Source organism: Protopterus annectens, chromosome 5.part0, assembly GCF_019279795.1.
Source record: "Protopterus annectens isolate FY-2018-M chromosome 5.part0, PAN1.0, whole genome shotgun sequence".
In the NCBI taxonomy this organism is placed as follows: Eukaryota; Metazoa; Chordata; order Ceratodontiformes; family Protopteridae; genus Protopterus; species Protopterus annectens.
This window is the reverse complement of record NC_056735.1, coordinates 1,314,260,662-1,314,282,015: the sequence shown is the minus strand read 5'-3', so window position 1 is coordinate 1,314,282,015 and position 21,354 is coordinate 1,314,260,662. Positions and strand designations below refer to the sequence as shown.

At 39.1% G+C, this 21,354-nt stretch overlaps 1 protein-coding gene across 1 annotated transcript in view; it reads left to right on the top strand.

Moving 5' to 3' along the window:
• Nucleotides 1–4,955: 4,955 nt before the first annotated feature.
• The window catches only part of LOC122801644 (putative nuclease HARBI1), a 471,264-nt gene continuing 454,865 nt past the window's right edge, over nucleotides 4,956–21,354 (top strand). The window contains exons 1-2 of the mRNA XM_044071122.1: nucleotides 4,956–5,158; nucleotides 10,245–10,371. Coding sequence (XP_043927057.1) covers nucleotides 5,147–5,158; nucleotides 10,245–10,371 — 139 coding nt within the window. The 5' untranslated portion in view covers nucleotides 4,956–5,146. The remainder of the gene's footprint in view (nucleotides 5,159–10,244; nucleotides 10,372–21,354) is intronic.

Sequence of the window (21,354 nt, the reverse complement as noted above, 5' to 3'; positions counted from 1 at the left end):
TTTCTCTGGCAAAATATGATAAATAATAAGGGACTCAGGACTGCCTGCCTACCTACTGTCTGATAAGCAGGTAGTGGAGCTTAGGATAGTTAATGAAATTGCTTGAGAGGAAAATTAAGTTTTATGGTAAACCTTTTTAATGACAGCCCCCAAAACCATTAGTCCTACTGCCCTGTCACAAGTTTCAATCAAAAAGTAAAACTTTTGCTCAAAAAATCAGTTGTTTGGAAGACATTACCCACAGGGAACAGTGAACAAAAAATGTCAGATCTGAGGTGAAATTTTTACTGACATCCGCTAAAAACACCAATTCTGACCAGTAGTCAATATATTTGACAGAAAAAAACGACTTTCTTCTAAAAGAAATGATGGAGTGGAAGGTATTCCCCAACAGGAGTACTTATGTACCCAAACCAAGTGAAGCTCTATCCAAGCATCTATCATTTGAAGCCCACAGGGATGAGTGTACTTTGACAACAAGACGTATCTGAAGTTTTGTCTCCCTGGTCACTGACTTTATGCTGCTCTCCTCAAGCTTGTGGAAGGTGCCTTCTTATTGTCCGATCCTTGAGAGAATGTCCCATATAGCTTGTCCGATCCTTGTGAGAATGTCCCATATAGCTTAGGTCACTGCAACAGTGACCTAATGATGAAAATCACCAATAGCACTGCATATATTCCTCAAAGGTATATTAGGTATTTAGTCACAGAGGGATAACAGCACAGGAATGTCAATTTGGCTGTATGTGTACACCCAGTGTTTGCACAGAACAGTAGACAGGTCAATTATACCCCCTCAATCTGAAGTTGAGGTCCATATTTAAAAAAACTCTCACGCCCCAGCAGCAATCTTCCCCCCAACAGCTTGTGCCTATGGTAGAGGCCTCCTTCTCCCCATTCTTGTTGTTATCTGCATTTGTATGCAGACTACCAGTACTCTCATGTTGGATGGTTAGTCAGATTCACTCTCTTATGTCTTGTTTTGCGTACTTACAGGCTAGACCATTGCTACAGTGACACACAGAGGTTAGAGTAGGAATATAGAGAAGCTACACATGGCAATAGCTATTTCCCCTGCTGCGCTAGGGGAACATGCTTGGTAACATGTACAAGTGATACATCAAGGAATGGCTTGAGAATTTGGCAAGCCTACTCCATTGATATATCCAGTGTCTTCCCTGTTTGTTTCTGGAAGATCACCTACAATGGCGAGAGCCAAAACATATCTTTGTATCCAGCAGTAGAGGAAGTTCATGCAGACCTCCATACTTAGTTTGTGTTCCATATTATGGCTTGAGCATTCTGTAGGCCTCATCTTTGAGATATCCAATGTCTCCCTCATTTGTCTCTGGATGGCCACCTAGAATGGTGAGAGCTGAAACATACCATTGTATCGAGTGGTATAGGAAATCCATGCATTCCTCCAGATCCAGTTGATTGGCCATGTGTGTCAGCCAATACCCATATAACATTCCTGTCCACACAAAATGACTTGTTAGCTATTTGGCATATAGCTGATTTAATATTATCTTCTGCCTGTAACATTTTTCATTTAGACACCCTGCAGTCACATCACACTCTTGGGTGGAAAGTAGTGGCACATTTGAATATGAAGTGTTGCTGCACTACAGCTGTAGCTGCTGCTGCTGATGCTCATAGCATATTCTGCCACGCTTTTTGCATTTATACTCATATGCAAGCATTACATGACTTATTTAGAAATAATGATGAATCAAGACCAGCATTTGGAGGCTTTAATTTGCTCCTCATTATGTATTCATTAGACTGGACAGCTTTATTTGTAGATCGCTTGCATTTTGCTCATTTCCCCGGTATGTTAGCAGGGTCTATGAACTGCAACATAGCTTAACATGCTTGCTTTTGACACAATAGCAAGGTGTATACCATGCAATTTCATTACGAATGCAAGCAATCACATCCCTCTTGATATTTATCATATCATAAATGTAAACAACACAAGAGAAGCCTTGGCAGGCTTTATGTGTTTTGGAGTGTTATAGCTTTCTTTTTCTTAATTTATATATTTATTAGGCATCATGTAAAGTAATTGGAAATGCTGGAAAGCAACTTTATCTCCAGAACACAAGATACATTCCACGAATCTTTGAGATCTCTGCAAAAATGCCACCAGATAACATAAAGCCATCTTCTATAAAAAATCACAATCTGCTCCAAATAAACCAGAAAAAAATGTTCTGGAGCTTGGTTAACAAAATATCAAAATATTGCCCAACTAATAACTCCCCATTTAATGGAACCCTTTTCACAACCTCTGGCTTACTCTCTGTCCCCAAAAGTCCCTACATGTCTCAGCTCCAGCACATGTAACACAGGGCCCTCCCTGTGCCCCAGCTGGTCCTCCATCCCTGGTTCATCTTCCTCTGCCAAGAGTACTTTACATACCCTCTCACCTACCTGTTTAATATCTGCCTAACCAACTGTATGATGCCACCTCACTGGAAAACAGGCACTGGCAATCTCATTCCAAATCATCCAAACCAAGTAACCATTTGAAAAGTGGGTCCCAAAATACAGAGACTGAATGACTGAAAAAATGGACTTGCATATACCAAATGTGAGATTTCCCAGAATAGTCCTCTTTCTCTGAGATATGGTAATCTCAGAGTTGGTATATATAAGTTTGGGGTGTCAGAGGGCATGGCCACCAACAAAAAACAAGTTTAAAGGAAAAGAGCTATATTTGATATTCGCTCTTATCTTGCGTCTTCAGTCTTTCTTTTTCAGTGTTGCCACAGGTGTTACAAGTGCAACATTTCAATAGGGACTCACCAAGCCATCCCAAAGAAATGATTTCTACCCAATCCTTTTCCTCACCCTTACCAAAATATTTTAAAAATTGATCTATATCCAACTCACAGAGTAATTACAGGCACATAATACTTTCACGTTTGCAACATGGATTCTGGTCTGTAGAAGTAGTATGATTGCTCTGTATATCTTTATAAATGACAAACTTACCAATATGAAGAAAGGTAAACTAATAGGAGTCTTCCTCGTGGACCTAACTAAAGCCTTTGGCTACTAAAATCATCTCTACTCACTGCAAGACTTTACCCTACAGTGGTGAAATGGTTGAAGCATTACTTTTGAACAGTCTATTTAAAGTGCATCTTTGACCCACCACTTCTCCCACTTGCAACACTCCTAATAGAAGTACGACAAGGTTCAGTTCTCTCACCTATACTCTTATCACTGTTTATCAGTAAACCTCCCAAAGATCTTCTGCATATGCCACTCTTACTGTATGGAGATGATATGGTCATATAGAGAACACACCCCCCTCTCACTCAGTGATCAAAAATTATCTGTAAATAGACCTACAAAACTTGATTGGCTATTTACCCACAAACTAATTCTAAATATGATGAAAATCAAAGGCATACTGTTTGGAACCTAAAGGCTGGCCAAGGTACGCATCGACTGGGCCATTACTTACTCCAATCAGGATGCAAGGAAACAGATCAGCACTGCAAATACCTGAGTGTCTGACTAGATTCCAATCTCAGCCTACAATGGCATGTACAAAGCACTAATGTCAAAGTAAACACTTTGCTCTTCTGAGCTAATAAAATATCTGACTTCCCGTCTCCTGAAGGAATAGCTGCCATTTTTCTTCTGAGCTGGAATACATTCTCCCCGTCATGACCATTGCATAAGAAAAGAATCTCAAAGATCTAAACAATGTCTGCAATGACATCTGTAGATTTATCATCCTACTGGCTAGCCCCTAAAAGGGAACATCACTGTTTCATCCTTCATAAAGCCAATTGATGACCTTTGTGACTACTCTACGCAGGCCTTGTCTAAAAACTCTCAAACCTTAACTCATTCTCCTTCCCATCAAGCAGACTACATGAGAAAACCATTTCCTACAACCTTAGATCCCCGACACATACCTTCACCTTTCAGGCTTCTCTTACAAAACTACATTTGTCTGAGTATGCCTTTTCCATTCTTGTCCCTAAAATATGGGCTACCATCCTTCCGCATAAAAAATATATTAAACCCACCTTTTCCTAAGTTTAACTCAGAACCAAAGTTCTTATTCAAACAAGCAAAATGTAAAGTGTTTTTAATAGTGGAACCACATTACTCATTCTAGAAATCCCCCTTTCTTGTCATTAGTTGTACATGTATTATGCTGTAGTTGTAACTGTTTAAAAATATATACTTTATTTGACAGCTTTACAGATACACCATGACTACTGTCTGTGATTTTAACGGACAAGACTAATATTATACTTGGACTGCTGTGCTTAATATTGTTTGTTAGTGTCAGTGTTCTATGACAGTCAAAAAATAAACAAACAAACAAAACAAATAAACAAATGACTAAAACTTGCTGTGTAGTTTAAGCTACAAACACAGCTCCAGTGGTATGTAATTTCAGCCTGAATCTCATAGTCTAGTTCAGAAGAGCTGAAAGGTGTCTGAAGCATTATGTAAAGCATATTTTGAACACAGGCTCACTGAAAGCAGTTGCAAAGCTAAGTCAAAATAAACATTGCTGATTCTTGTTGTCTGAACCACACACCTCTTTAGTTATGATAATTAAATGTCACAGCACTGGCTTTCAGAAGTCAAAACAGATGAAAAGAAACAGAAGCACTTAATTTTACTCAGTTGGTCTACATATTTAGAGATAAGGATTTTTTGTACTGACCCAGCAAAGTGATTTAATCATTTTGTTTACCCATAAGAAACTCCTTTTATAAGGGCATCAGTAAAACTAGGTGGAACAAATGTAAATAGAAATGCAAAACTTGTACAGCCATGCCTGAAGTATAATGAGCAGACTTGCATTCTGACTTATTAATTATTTACAAGGTCTCTGCTTATGCTCCTCCCATGGAGAACTTGTCGTGAATATTAATGACATATTTAGCATAAGGTTACTGACACAGGAAGAAGTTGCAGATAAGCAGGAAGAAGTTTTTTCAATCGTTGGCTTAGAGCTAGGGGTTCTAAGAAAGTTGAGAAATAAGCTGATTTTTCAGAGTTTGTTTGGAGACATTTGCATCTTTTTTTCTCATAAGTTGAAGTGGCAGCACTGTCTTGTATCTTTAAGTACAGCAGCTAGTGTTAGAGACTAAGCAGCATAATCATGAAGCTGGAGGTAAGGAATGCTGAGAACACAAAGAACTCCTGCAGGAGAACTGTTGTTTTGTGGGTAGATTCTGTGTCTGATTCTCTCCTTGTTTTCTGTATTGTAGCCCCTTGTAATCTTTAACAGTGCAATCTGAAGTATTTGTTGCTGAACCAGCATTAAATTGTTATAATTAAGGAATGCAAATATACAGGGATTTGTGTGGGGGCAGCAAGTTAATTAGGGTAAGAAAATGCTTGTCTTTGTGCTTCCAAACTCTGGAGAGCCATTCAGTTCTGTTAGACGAAGCTAAAATGGCAGTGACAATGCAAATGCAATATTCCAGGCACATAAATATTGGCAGAATGATTTAATTTTCTCTGCGTGTATGTGTATTAAACAAAATTTTGTAAGGTAATTGTCTCATCTGATCCATATGAAAAATTCTCATCCTTGATTTAGAAATATAACATCTGTTTGTAGGCATGGATTGCCTCTCATTTTGTGTATGAAAGCATCTCATGGTGTCTCTGTTTCTGTAAATGCAAAATATATGAGCAAGTTGGGTGCACATCTTCCTTGTTTCTTCTTTGCATTTCATACTTTAATTGCTTGCTTTTGCATACTGTATGTTGTGGAATGTCAGGTTTGCATAGCAAGAAATTTAAAGTAGTCAAAAATAAAAAGGCATTTTTAGGAATAAAACCTAGGATTTTATAAAGCTAAACTGAGTTATCACTGTATATTTGGGAAACTGATGCAGGTATGGCAATGCCCCCGCTGCATTTGTTAAAAGAAGTACATTTTTAGTGTTCTAGAAGGTGCTTGACTGTGAGGTTTAAGGTTTCCTGTTGTCTTTTTTTTAATGGAAGTCAGTTGTAAGCTGTGAAGTTTGTTGGAGTAACTTGGATACCTACTTTGTAAAAGACGTTTGGGTGGTGTGGTCCAGCCAAAAGATGGACATATTGTGTGGGAGATGATTTAAGACAGATAAGCTTGACTGTTTGAATAAAGTGGCTTTGAAAAGAGTGAAATGGTAGCCGTTGATATGATACCCTGACCCCATGTAAAATGGGGAAAAGGTGGAGGTGATTAGAGTGTTATGTTGTATAAGCATGTATACTAAGCCCTGGTGGAGGTGATTAGAGTGTTATGTTGTATAAGCATGTATACTAAGCCCTGGTTACTATCAGGATTTACTGCCTGGTCATTACCATTAATTCAGCTCTTGTGTTTTGAACTTGCCCTTTTCAGCTAGGATGCATTAAAATACTTTCCAATTTTCAGTGTTTGTGGTATAAATGAATGTTTTGCTTCTGATGATGAAGTTTCCTTTCACTTTCTCCTAAATCGTAATATAAGGAAAGAAATGCACATTGGTTACCATCTTCACTTGAGAAACCTAAGCTATACTCTATGCCTGTGTTTGTATTGATGGGGTGTAGCATAAGCCAGATGTCTAACAGTAACCCCGTTATTCTTCTGTATGCTTTGGGGAATACTGATTTGTCATTGGCAGAGAGTGAATTGCGATTGCATTCAGTATATTTATGTCTAGGAAGAATAGCTTTATCATCTCTGATTTGTCATTGGCAGAGAGTGAATTGCGATTACATTCAGTATATTTATGTCTAGGAAGAATAGCTTTATCATCTGCAGTGACTCAGTTGTACTGAACTTCCATACAGCATGTATAATAATGATACATGCATTAAGCACTAAAAATGTGGACAGTAATGTGCAGTTTTAAAGAAAGCAGTGACCATCAAAACATGCAAAACATATTTAAAAACATTACAAGGATGCACCCCTCAGAGAGAGTGTATGTGTGTGTGTGCTCCCTGCTGTTTTTATGTACACTCAGATCACTGTACTGTGGAGTAAGGGAAAATCTGAGATACTGCAGTCTCAGTACTTATATGTAAGAAATGTAGCACACTTCTGAGTGTTGAACATTTGTTTGTGTCTTTCGGCTCTTCCCGGTTAGGAGTCGCCACAGCGGAACTCACAGGGGGAATTTCTCTCTTTTTATACACTAAGAATGGAACTGTGCTCTGCTTTCATACATTAGAGTATATGGTGGAACATACCTGTACTCCTTTTCCATACACAAGGGTGTAATTGAGAATAGAACAGTACACTGCTTTTATATACATTGGTGCAAGACAGAGCAGACCTGCCCTCTGCTAAAGTAAATGTAAGATGGCGAACAAAACAATATTCTGGTGTCATATACTATGCTGTATGTGATACAGCTGTAGTCTATGTTCATGAATTAGCATGTAGTGGAGGACACATTTTATGATTGGCATAAGTATGCTTATTCCATTTCTTACAGCATGTAGTGGGTGACGGCAGTGTCATCAATAGTAACATTTGCTCTGTTCTGAACTTCTTACACCAGGAGTTGTATGCACATGGGAAATGTATTTGTTGATAGTGACATTTTTTGATTTTTCAAATTAAAGTGTGCAGTTCAGGACATATTTAGTGGCAATAAAGAGTAGTGTTCAGCTCCCATTTTTTAGGGTGTAGGAGGGAATGTGTACCAAGTTCCCATAGGTTAGGGTACTGGGCTTGAATAGATTTATTATTGGAACCAACAAAGCCGTACTGAATTTTCATACATCGGAGTGTAGGCAGCTACATTTATTATTAGTGACTAAGCCTTATTCGACTTCTGTACACAAACTTTCAAGTGACCTATAGACTTCTGTTTTGTAGTGACTAATCTGCTCCCTAACTTACACATAGAAGGGTGTTGGGTAGAAGTAAATTATTAGAAGTAAGCTTCATTTATTCTACTTCCATACAGCAGAGTGCATGGGACAGTATAGTTAACCAGCAGCAATGACTGGCATCTGTCTTATTTCCTTAAAGCAAAATGTTGGGGCTACTGCAGTTCTTATTGCCAGCTCTTGAACTTTGTTCCACATCATACAGTATGGTGCAGATGCTGTAGGTAAGCCTTTATCATTTTCATACAACAGGACGCAAAGCATACAGGCAGTGACTGTAGTATGTTCCACTTAGTTATCACTGCTACTAGATGGGACCTGCTCCACTTCTCAGGTGACTGCAGGAATAGTGTAGTTGTCATCAGTGCCATCTGCATTACTTCCACACACTGAGATGCAGGCAGTCTTACTACTGTTATCTCGCTAGCAGTAATTGAGTTGTTTACTCCTTAACACCAAGATATATGTAGTTGATGGTATTAACTGAGCTCTGCCCCACTTTCATTCAGTTTGGGACAGTGCTTAGTATGATGCTGTCTGTCACTGACTCACTGACCGTGCTTAATCTGTGGTCCACAGCTGTCCAACATTTATTTTATAGTTTGTTTGCCAGGATAGTCCATTGGGCCCCGAGGAGCCCATTTTCAATGGAGTCCTGGGGAGAAATGCTCCAGAAATTGACAAAATTACAGATTTAACATGAGTAAGTTATTAGAGAAATGTAATGTGCACAAATGAAGCAAAATTAAACAAATAGAAAAACACATATTAATAGAGTGCACATGAGCATGTTGAAAGGAATAGGAGGGATTGCTGGAAGCTGGACTTTTCCCAGGCTGTGAGTGGGACAGCTAAGGGGGGGGGGTGGCATTATCTATTTTTAGATATTAGTTGAAATTGATAGTACTGTGAAAATGTTTGGATTTACTGGGCCTGATGCACCTGTCTTCGTACATTATGCAGTGCAATGATTTTCAAGCATGATGATTTGGGAATCCAAACTGCCTAATACAATGCCTGCCTTTAGGTTGTGCTACTTTTGTATTTGTTTATCCAGTGTACTTGTTTGCCAGCTTTAAAACCCAAAGATCAGCTGATCCAGTAAACTTCATTTCATTTTTCTTCCTGAAGTTGTCCTATTAACCATTTTTTGGGGACTCTTAGATTTTCAAAATGATGATTCTGTGCAGGATTTTGTTTTTCATGTGTTTGAATGCTTGGTTAGAATGTGGGATTAGTTCTCAAAACTAGTGTAGGTTTTCTCTGTTAAGTTTTTGTTCTTTACTTGTATGCTGTGTGCTCGTTTGTGAAATTTAAGAGCCACCGACTGATTTCCTGAATGTTTTTTGAGGGAAGGATTCAAGTAGTACGGAGTCTCTTTGATTTTGGAGATTTTTTTTATATATTTGTTTTCTTTAATTTTGTAAGGCTGTTTTAATACAATAAATCATGTAATTTGTTGATCAAAGGGCATTTTAAAATATGGAAGGCTGCGTACTTAAGCTCTGAATGAGCCAAATTTTTTTTCCATAGTTTTATATAATGGGTAATTATGCTAGAAGCCTGTTAGTAGTCTAGCTACTGCAGTTTACCTACTTAACCCCTCAAATCACTTACAGACTGGTAAAAACCATGTAGTTTGCATTAAATACAAAAGCAGCACCAAAACAGAACCAGAAAATTATCTGTTTTTATCAGACTTGTGAGATCTTATAATGCACCAATAATTTAAAAATGCAAGTATTAACTGGTTTATTGTTCATTGATCATGATAATGTAACTTGCTGAAGATTTAACAGGACAGTGATGCAGAATATTGAAATTAACTGAGCTTGGTTCTATTTTGTTGTAGTAGGTTGCAGGGGTTATTGTTGGCAGTAAGTCAGGATTTTTCATCTTTAATAAACCTTGGAGTACTATGTATGGGAGATGATGTCATTGACACTGCCCGAGCTGTACTCTGCTTCCTTAACTCTTCACCAGTAAAGCCTTGAGTGCTGATAAAGATGTACTCTGTTTATACACCAGTGGCAGAAAAACGATTTATTGGTAGTGACTGATCGCTGTTTTGTAGATGGCAGTAGTTTTCCATGCACTTGAGTATCAGTAATTGAGATACATTCTGCTTACATGTACTATACCAGCTGTCAGTAATTGAGATGCATTCTACTTTAAATATACTATGATACCAGCTGGGAGGGGAATGGATCCATCCTTGTAAATGAGCAGTAATGTGGTTACTTTAGAATGTAAACAAGAATAGATTTGCTATATGTTTTTAGCAAAAGTTTATTATAGTAAACGTAGCAAATAGTATCACTGTTAAGTTTCCTAATAGCCATAGAGATGCTGAAAAATAATCATGCTTTTTTGTTTAGGTACCTGAAGCCTTTGAAGATGTTGCTGTTGACTTTTCAAGAGAAGAATGGGAGATGCTGAGCAAAGAGGACAAACAGCTACACAGGGAGGTGATGATGCAGAACTATGAACACATGGTGTCAATAGGTATGGATGATGGTTGCAGAATTTTTTAGTCAGACATTTTACACTGTCCCATGGCTGCTAACAGAACTACGAAGAGTGGGAATGAGGCCTTAAATGGCGAGGCTAGTGGTGAATAGCTAAATAGAGATATGACAAGTGTGGTACTTCTGATTACTTCTAGATCTGATTATGTTCAGTAATTTTGTATCTCCATTACAGCAGTGATTGAAAACAAGCTTTGTCTTTTTGGTGATGAGACAGAAATTGAAGAAGTAGAACAAGATGGAGCAGTCTAATCAGTGATGTAGAATGACTGGGTAAAATGAGATGATCTGGCAATTGAGGTTTAACACACACAGATGTAAGGTTCTGCACCTCATGAGTGGCAAACTTGCAAAGGAATACTAACTGAGGCTGTTTAAATTTAGGTAGCACAGAACCAGTAAACGACCTCACTTTGATCGCATTCGTAATGTATTTACTTATTATTACTGTGAAAGCCCATCTGGGTCGGTGCCCATTTGGAGCTTTTCTCCACTCTGCTGAAAAGTATTATAAAAAAAATTTAAGAACAGTAATTTTACAATTTTAAAAATAATGCATTCAAAAATAAAAATCTACAGTTTACAAAATTACCAGTAACATGGAAACATTGGTTAAGAACTGATATAACTTATGACGATTTTAATATTTAGAGAAATTTTAGTAAGTTTAGAGAATAAATAAGATTTAATTTAAATAATGACTAGATTTGAAGCATTACAAGCAATGCAGAAGTGTAGTAGTGGAGTCAAAGGTACTGTGGTCTGAATAAAAGGGATATAAACTTCAGGGGAAGGACTTCTTACTGTTTGTCTAATAGGGCATCAGTGAAACTGTTCCTGGATTACTTTGTACAGCTGTGAGGTTCCAAAGATGAGAAGGAAACAAATGGATAGGAGGACGTTTTGTTTCATAAATTGAGCAGTATACTGAATTTGCTGTAATTGGTAGTCGGACATAAGGTGATGGAGGTATTTAGGGATGCAGTAGATGCATGGGGAAAAAGAAGACTAGGCCTGCAATTGAGATGTGCTTACTACTGCAAGTGGACAGCCACTGTAGTCTTCGATCGTATTTTCTGTATAAATGTATGCATTATCTGTGTGTAAACGGACAGCTTGGTGATGGTACATGTGAGCCTTTTCACTTAGAAGTTAGGCATAAGGTAGAATAAATATATTATGTCCGTGTTGTATATGGTATGCTAACTGAATGTATGTAGAAAGAATTGATACAGGTATGCAAGACCAATGCAGGTATGTATTCTACATGAGTAGCGACATCACAATATCCAGTATTACAAGCCGTGTTTTAAGCTCTGGTTCTGTTTACAGAGCATCACCTAGTAAAAAGGAAAGACTAGTATCTAACTTGCAGTACGTACACCAAGCTTCAGTTTACTTATGCACATGCTCAATGCTGGATTTGTGTTCATGTACCAGTGGCAGTGAAAGTTATCCCATTTAGTCTTAAGGAAATAGCCATCATACTTGATAGGTTATATAATGGGAAAGGAAATTGGCTAAGCAGTACAACGTTTGAGAAATTGAATGTTAATAATACCCACTATTTGATTCTATGGACGACAGGAAAAGGTTAGAGAGAGGTATCGTGGTACAACAAGGCACTAGTTCATGAGGTAGAGAACATAGGCAATGGTCAGTATAACTGTGCCATTACAGCATACAGAGATAGGGAAGGAATGTATGCAGGATTAACAGTTTGTACTTTGTTTAATTTCACTGAAGACTCTCAGAAACAAGTTGACCATGTATGGCATTTTCTTCTTGTTACTTCTGGAGCAGTAGGGTTGGCATTCTAACTATGCACACATGTATTGTGTGTCTGTAGACTGACCCTACAAATGGCTACCACCAAACTGGCATGGCTTGTGTTGGGATATGTAGTAATAGCTGTAAGACATTTTAAAGAATTACCTGGCCCAATAAATTTTAGGAATCGGAGAATTAAGAGACCCTACTGATTTTTCAGAATAATGTCCAGGTTTTGGATGCGTCACACATACCTGAGAACTTGGAACTGAAGACCATAAAGGCTATGATTCTAGGTGATGGGGCAATCGCTGGAGCAGGTGTGTTTGCTGCATAAGGAGCTGAATTATTTAGATTGGCCAGGTTTCTGGAAGTGTTGGCTAATAGTACCTTTTGAGATCGTAAAGGACATCACTTTGGAAATGTCCATGATTCATATGATGGCCCTCCAGAGCCCCATGGCCCTTGATTACATGCTGGCTTCCCATCATGAGACTTGTGGGTTGATCAGAACAGAATGCTGTAGTTGTATACCAGATAAAAGTAAATCTATCAGGACACACATCTGCAGATTGAGTGAGGTGATGACCAAGGTGCAGGACATTGGTAACACCTCATGGACCAATTTGGATTGCAAGCTTATTTAATGTTTGAGGTGGGACAGTTCTTCTGATGGTAGTTGATTTTGGTAGCAATAACTATTATAGTATTGCTTTGCAAACTGCATTACAAAAACTTAAAGGGGAGGTGGCATAAAGCCCATGCATTCAAACCGTGTTACAATAGTTAGTAATACAGGTATGATGCATTTGTGAGGTAACTACAAAAGAAGGTCCATGTTCAAAGACCTCAGGGAGAGCTGTAATACTGAGGCTTTTCACTTAAAAGTAGTTGGACATAAGGTGTAATAAATATAATAGAATAGGCCTGAAAATATATAAAGTCTGGCCTGTGTCTTCATTTATGCATAAAGTTTCGGGGAAAGACAGTTCAATAGACAAAAATATGAGCTTTTTGACTAAGCATAAGATGTGCAGAAGTAACCATTCTGAAGGGAAAGCTGCAGAGTATTCCTTTCTCAAGGGAAAGACGTGTACTTGCAATAGAATGCTAGATAAAGAGTAGACAGTTAAGCACGGTTAGTCACCTGCAAGACGAGGCCTGGGAATCGAGGTTAAGGGGGTGGCTACAGCTACCAGAGGAAAGTTACTGAACTGAAGTAATATATGCATGTATGTATATTTAGGATAGAGAGTTCAGTTGGAGTATGTTACAAGACTTGTTCAGATATCGCTATTGAACTAGTTTCGTGCTTTCAGTTACCTGATATGTCATACTGCAATATGCCATTTGAGTATGCTGCTGTGGCATTATATCTGCTGCTATTATAGTTATATGGCTGCTGACTGCAATAAACTTTTATTAAGCAGTCCGGTGCAACACAACTTAGATTCCTTACAGTGCAGAATTATGAATGCATAGTGTTAACAGACTAGAATCAGTGTTGCTCTTGGAGGTGTTGGTTCAGAATTAAGTTTAGTAGATAAGAGGGTATTCCCAAGGAATGGCTTGAGGAGTGTGCAACTAAGAATCATTCACATGTTGTACTGTGGTTGCAATGTGGAAAAAAAATCCATACAGCATTATGTTGGATGTTCCGTTACAGTGAGGAAGTGTTTTAGTTTTGCATTACTCTGGTGTTGACCTCTGATTACCTACTTCTTTAACTTAATGTTTTTGTTCTGACCATGTTCCCCCCCCCCCCCATATCCTCTACCGAAGATTACATATGGTCTCCTCCAGGTCCCTGCTGCTCCCAGATGGGTAGATGACTAAAAGAGACAAGGCAGCTTATTGTCTCCAGACTGGCAGCCCATGTGAGTTTGACATTGAGGCAGTTTAATATCCTTGGAGCCTTGTGCTTTTTCTATATCTTAACTGCCAATGGCCCACCATGCTTTTCCATATGTACCAACTCCAGTTACAGTGTACCAAATTGCTTCATTGTGGGATCTTATCCCTGGTCCTTCAGGCTTCCTTGCTGCTTCATCCTGCCTCTAGTGGGTGTCAGTATTAGATTGCCTTCCTCACCTTTTTGGATGGACATTCTGGGTCTCTCTGTCTCGCTGTCTCTGTTGTTAACTGCAGTCCCCCCCCCCACTGTCTTCATCTCTCTCATTAACTGCAGCACTGCTTCGTTAGCTACTCATACGCAGGTCATCTGTGCCATAGTTGGGGCTTTACCCCTGTACACCATTGACCTGGCTACACAGGAGTTGCCATTGACATGCAGAGTGAATGGTCCATACAGTTTAGTTGGGATACTGTGGCCACTGTGAGTGATGCTGACTGAGGCACGAGCTGAACATTGTTCAGGCAGAAGACTTTCCTAATATAGGACACCTTGTATAAGGTTTCTGAGTTTGCCAGTATCCAAGTGTTGCATTAGGACTGTTATGGAACACACTGACTTGCACTGCAGTACATTGATCAGGTGGATCACTGGGAAAGCAGTGCTTGACCCCAAGAAAAGGTTCTCTTCAGCATTACTCTGGTGTTACATTGTGACTATTTTGAAGTATACATACCTGTCAATCTCATAGTCCAAGAAATTTGGACAAAGCCTAAAATAATGGGGGCAAAGGCCCCAACATAGTGATAGATTTTAAATATTGCTCTTAAAAACTTAGTTGCTCAAATAACAGAATTTGTTAGCATGCATTTTCTGAAGGACATGAAGCCTGCAATGCAAATGTATGCCATTATTCATTGACTTAAATCCTCTGATTTGCCAGAAAACCACAAATGTTGTGTAACGGATATAAAAGAGTCAAAAATGACAGTTGAGAGGTATGAAATGTAGATAGTGAGGTTTGAGTGTAGCCCATTTTTTAAGTTTGACACTTTAGCTGATTCAGAGAGACTGTATGGCTACCATGATCAGTGCACTACCTTAGTAAACAAATGCAAAATAAAATGAGGTGGTATCCGATATGATTTGAAAAGCTTACCTGCCGTTGGTTCCTTAAGGGAAATGAGGTATTGTAGTAGCTTTGGTTGTGAATTTCAGACATTTCTCAAAAAGAAAAAGTTACATTTGTCATGAAAAAAACAAACCATTACAGGACAGATATACAGTACTAGGGTTGCCACCTTTTCAAATGCCCAAAGTGGGACATTTGTGGTACAAACATCAGATTTTGCAGGCCAAAACATACTCACGCCTGGTACAAAGGACAGAACTTGCCTTTTTTGCCTAAATAAAAGCTTATTCTTGTAGCATTTTAGTTGCTTATTCTGTTTCTTAACATGTATGTGGTTCAGATACAGAATAACTGTTTTATGTAACTATTACATAAAATATAGGAAATAATTTTGCCCTAAAATCTCAGGACATTTGCCATTTTTACAATTTCTTTGCAGGATACAACTGCCCAAAAAGGGACTGTCCCTCTCAAAGTGGGACAGGTGGTAACCCTATACAGTACTTACCTTTATTTCAATTGAGTACAGTACCTCTGTTTTTTTTTTTTTTATATACTTTCCAGACAAACAGCCCAACAAGAGAGACTCCAGTGGTTCCTGGCTTAAAAACATACTGGAAAAAAAAAAACTTTGTACCGTCTCCTACAGACAGATGTGTCTTGCGTTCTCCTCCCTTAAGGACTCAACCCTCTTGGATCTTTTGCATCTCCATAAGACCAACAGCTCCACATACACTAGATCTAAGACTTAAACCTCCACCATTACATTTATTTATAAGTTGAGTATGTGTAAATACTGGGCTGTAAATCTGTCCCCCTACCATTTTTTTTATTTTTTAACTGTGCTTCCATGTTAAACAGAGTGGCACTCTAACATCATACAAAAGCAGCCTTTGATTGGATGGTCACCTGCAAATTTATCTCTGATCTGACCTTTTTATTGTATTAGAAGTAGGAGGTACATCCTATGGATGGAGGGAGGGAGGCAAGTTAATGGTATCATGTCCTGTTTTAATTTTTACTGTCACCCTTGAGCCACTCACAGATCGCAGGCAGCGGGACTTGGCACTTCTGAACTTCTTGGGGGGGGTCTTACTTTGGGCTATCCCATTACTCTCCTTCCCTTCTTTGGCCATGTGGTACATTCCTGGGGACATGCAATGTGGAATCTGAGGTGTCACCCCATATCTGTGGCAGCTCAGCCAAGCCCCACTACCCATGCTGACCATGCCTCATCAGGTGACATCCCCAGGTTCCACCAGGGATCGTCTGGAGAAGTCCATGCAAGCCCATCCCTCCCTGACACTTACAGTCAGTTGCCCAGAACGCTAATAGTCCTGGTGTCAGTTAGGGATTTTTCCTTGTACACCACTGGAGCAGCAGGTTTCATGATGTAATTGCTCTGTAATTCCTGTGAATAGCTGTGAGGACAGTGGTTATTTTACATCGGGTGGCAATTTTCTGGAATCCCTTTGAGTTTTAAAATCGATTCCTGAAACCTGACACATGCTTGTTGATACAATCCTGTCTTGAAGAGCCTGCTGATGTCTAGAGGTACAGTCGGCATCATGCAGGCACGTAGTACATCCAAGTAAGTGGAACTTCACTAAGAGTGCTTTTCAAAATGTTAGTGTGGCTGCCAAGAGAGAAAACAATTTAGCAGCTTGATTTAAAATGTGTGTTCGTTATCTCTAAGCAGCCAGACTAGCGCTTTAAAGAACATATTTTAGTGAAGCTTCGTTGACTAGAATGGAATATTTTCCTTCATGATCCTGGTAATACTTGGACATCATTGCACACTTCCCAAATTGTAGGAAGATTTTGGCATCTTCCTGGTGAATTTCAAAATTTGCTTTAAAAGTTACAAAGGGATGCCTGAATCTGCCATTTAGAAGAAAAGAGAAAAAAGGAGTGTCACCACTGTTTCTGATGAGACCATCCATCACTGTGGTTAGTAGTTGTCCTTTTCAGAACATCACACTGTTTACTAGTTATGTTTTTACTTGCATTGCAGAATAACGTGTTGGTGAATAGTGTACTGAGACATGCCTCTCTGAATTGCATTCTATCCTTTGACAAAATAATAAGCAAGATGGTGTTGGATGTATTTTTGGATGCATTGTAACCATGTGAAAACCACCTTAAAATCTGTGAAGGTATTCATTGGTGGTGTGCTTTCTTTCCCAAGCAAAGTACATTTATGGCTACTGATGAAATGATCTCTAGTGAGGCAGGTACTGTTTCCCATTATGTTGGATCATACGTTGTGTTGTTGGTTTGATGTACCCTGTTCTTTGGGTCAGTTGTGGGGTATGAAATTTCATAGGAGTGGTAGGTACAAAAGGCCTTCTTGGACATGTTGCATATCCTTATTCAGTTTCATTGCCTCGTCTGACAGTAAACTTAATATATAGAAGTAAAGCACTAAAACTTTCAGATGTTGACTTGAAATGTTTATGTAGGTTTAGCTGTTATGGGTCTGATTAGTTCCATGGATTTGAAGAATGTCTTTAATTATTTTGGCCATGCAGAATGACAACAATAGCCAATACGTGGTGGTCAGATAAAACTTCATTTTTCATTAATGGGGCTAGATATTCAACAGTAGTTGCAAATCGTAATGTGCGAATTTGCATATTTAATTTTTATAAATGTATGGGAGAGAAGAGTGCTACCAACTCTTGCTGTGCATTTTCTGTTGGTGAATCAAGTGTTTTTATATAGGATTATTATTCAGGCTACAGCTTTTTTACATTTCTCAGTCTTTTGGGTTTCTAATAGCATGACTAGAATGGACCCCATTCCTAGTTCAGTAGTATGATTTAAAATTCATGAAATTAGTATTTCAGTCTTTGTCAGCCAGACATGCTCTTCGCAGTACCTGCAGTGTGCCCAGTAAGGACTCCTGCAAATTGTACAGGGTTGCATGTATTGGTAATATATCAAAATATGACTGTAGATTCTTTTTTATAAGACCCATTGCTCCTACTACTATTGGAACTATCCGAGTATCTTTCTTTCACATTGCTGTCATTTTTGCCTGCAAATCCTGATATTTTATGACTGTGTGACTCTGTATGCAAGACGCTGTAGTCACTGGGTATGGCAACCTTAATGATCAAATGCTACTTTTGTCTTCTTTTCATGGACCACTATAACTGGTTTTCTCGCATCTGTCTTTTGAACTGGTGGTAATGCATGATCCCTTGTGATGTAGACATCATTTTCTATGATGCTTTGTGACTCGTGTTTTCAGTATTTTTCAGCCACTTCAGTGTTATAATGTTTGCACAGTCCCCAGTGCAACAGTCTTGCCATATTTTTATGCCTTTCAGTAAACGGTCCTTCTGCCATTAGTATGTCGCAACCAGCAAGGAGGTGTGCAACTGTTTCCAGTTCTGTTTTACAAAACCCACACTTGTCTGTTTCTCCCACATATTCAATGGAATTAGTGGGCTACGTACGCATTGGTTTACAACACTGAGCTGCCAATATTAACCTTTCATCTCTTAGTTTGAATTCGCCTCTCCTTAACCATTTCTGTGTTTTGATCTTGATTAACATGAGGTCCATCCAGAAGCTTTCTGTACTTGCAGCTATATTTATGCATTTTCCACATTTCTTGCCTTCTCATCTGGTCCCTCACCTTGTATTCTTTCTTTTGACTTTTGGCTCATTCAGTTGCTTCCATATTTTTATCTACTTCTGGTTTCATTTCCATTCCTGCTTGATGCCAATATGCTTCTGCTAGATTAAGCAGAGAAGTCATCTTAGATTTATTCTCCACATTTGCACAGCTTGCAGTTGTGCTTTCAGTTCCTCATCTGATGAGCTATGCAGTTTTAAATCCTCAACAAGATAATTATTTACCCTTTGTTGTTTTCTAGTATTTCTCTCCAAATATCTTTGGTGCTGCTCTTTTTGCATTGATTAGTTTTACTTTCTCCTTTGCATAGATATTGCACCATAATACATCTCTCTGTCATTTTAATGTTGCAAAGTGTTTGTAGAAATACTGGAAACATGAATTGGTCTGTAGGAGCACCGCAGTGACTGTGTTCTGGCATTGGGCATGTACCTGATGGAGAGGCTTTGGGAAGAATAGCTGAAGTATGAACAGTCTTTTGTCTCTTGGAGGGATTCCAGTGGGAGTGGTTGTGCCTCAGGGTTCAGCTGTGACCCCATTGCTATTTATACTGATGATGGGCTACATTAACAAACAGGTCGGAGTGATGAACTTGTTGCATTCAACTGGCACAGTGTGAGGTGTAGCATTTCACAGAAGAATGCCAAAGAAGATGAAAAGTAAAGTATACAAAAACAGTGGTGCATCCAGTACTACTGTATGGTACAGAAACCTGAGCAGTAAAGGCAGAGCAGCTGAGAAAGCTAGAAGTGATGGTGATCCCTGAGATAGGTGGTAGTCTACACACTGTGGGACAGACGAGGAAATGGGGACATAGCAGCAGCAGAAGACTAAGTAGCTTCAATTACAGAAAATGTCAGAGGACCGATTACAGTGGTATAATAGCCTTCATTATAAGAGTAAAGAAAATAATGCTAAGAAAGGTGTTCAAATTCCCAAGTTATAAAAGTGACCTTAAACAGAGAGGTCAGGTACAAGATAAAAAGTCACAAAGTATGGACTCTTCTCCACCTCTTTCAAAGATGGTTAAAGAAAGCATTGATTTTATAAATCTGCGTCATTTGTAGTATTTCTGAGATCTGATCCCAAGTAGCCCAATCTACTCTGACCAAAGGATTTAATCAACATGTGTAGACAAGTTTTAGTTTTGTATCTACCAGCTCCCCTTATTCCACAGCCCCCAACTCCCCCACTAATTTCTTTGCTTTCAGTAATCTTCCTCATCAACCTCCTTTTCCCATTTTCTGTATGGGGTTGAGTGTCATGTCAGTGGTCACAATCTCTGTCTCTGTCTCTCCACTGCCACTTTCCTACTTTCTTTGACACTCATGCTTGACTCTTGCAGGTCTTCTCTCGCACAATCCAGCCACCTGTTTGGATGCCTTTGTTTGCCTTCTTCCTGTCTGTCCTAAATCATCTTCACCATATTGACTTCTGCTTTTTTGCACATGTCAGAACCACTGTAGTCTATTCTTTGACCTTCTCTACAGTTGGTGTTAGTTTGTCCTCTGCTCTGATGTAGTCATTTTGTCAGCTATCCCACAGTGTGAATACCGTCTCGGGCACTTCATCTCCATCACCTCTATCTTCTTCAGCAGTTGTGCCTTCACTGCCTAGGTTCCTGTACCATATAGTACAGTTCCCACCACTGTGTTGTATAATTTATTATTCAGTTTCTTTGACGTTCATGTGCCACACACTAACCCTAATGTCTCTACCAGTTGGCTGCAGACCTTCCTCATTCAAACTTTCCTTCCCTTCTTAAGTATCACTCCCAGATACATGTAGCTGATAAACTGTTCCACAATTTCCCCCTTTTGCTGGCATTACAACTATCTTATCTGTATTCATTTTCATTCCATGTGCTTTCAGTTTTGCATTCCATTCCCCTCCCCTCTCCTTTGCTGACGATCTTGCTCGGAGTCTGCCTGTAATGCCACATTGTTCGGAAGTTAGGGGGTGGATAATAGGTGAAAAGGCTAGCTAGCGTTTGGTTAGTGTGCCAGGCGGAGTACTTGGCTGTCAAGGTGAGAAATGACTGACCCCACTGATGGCTAGTGTAGGTCTGAGCTGGTGAAGGAGTCTATCACTAAAGTTTGTTATGAAATGTTAACCAGAGAAGACTTTTTTTTACTGGATAGGATTAAGTTAATTTACATTAATTATAACTATAGTTGCGTGGTGGTGGTGCTGCGGTAGCGTTGTTGCCTCATAGCAAGACGTTGTCCCGTTCGATTCTCAGCTAGAGAGTCTTCTGTGTGGAGGCATATGTGAATGGGGCGTGCCTTCGTTGAAGGTTGTGCGTCAGGGCTGGTAACCTGGTATGTAAAAATCCACTACCAATCATTAGCAGACCGGAGTCCCGCTGTGGCGACCCCTAACTGGGAAAAGCCGAAAGACACGACGTTAATTATAACTATCAGCTGTTGAAAGTTGGGTGGTTAAATGTGGCAAAAGAGCCCCGTGATTAAGTTTGAAGGTTCTATATGAATTACAGGTAGGTAATGTGATTTTTATATCTGTATATTTAGATTTTGTGTGTGTGTGTGTGTGTGTGTGT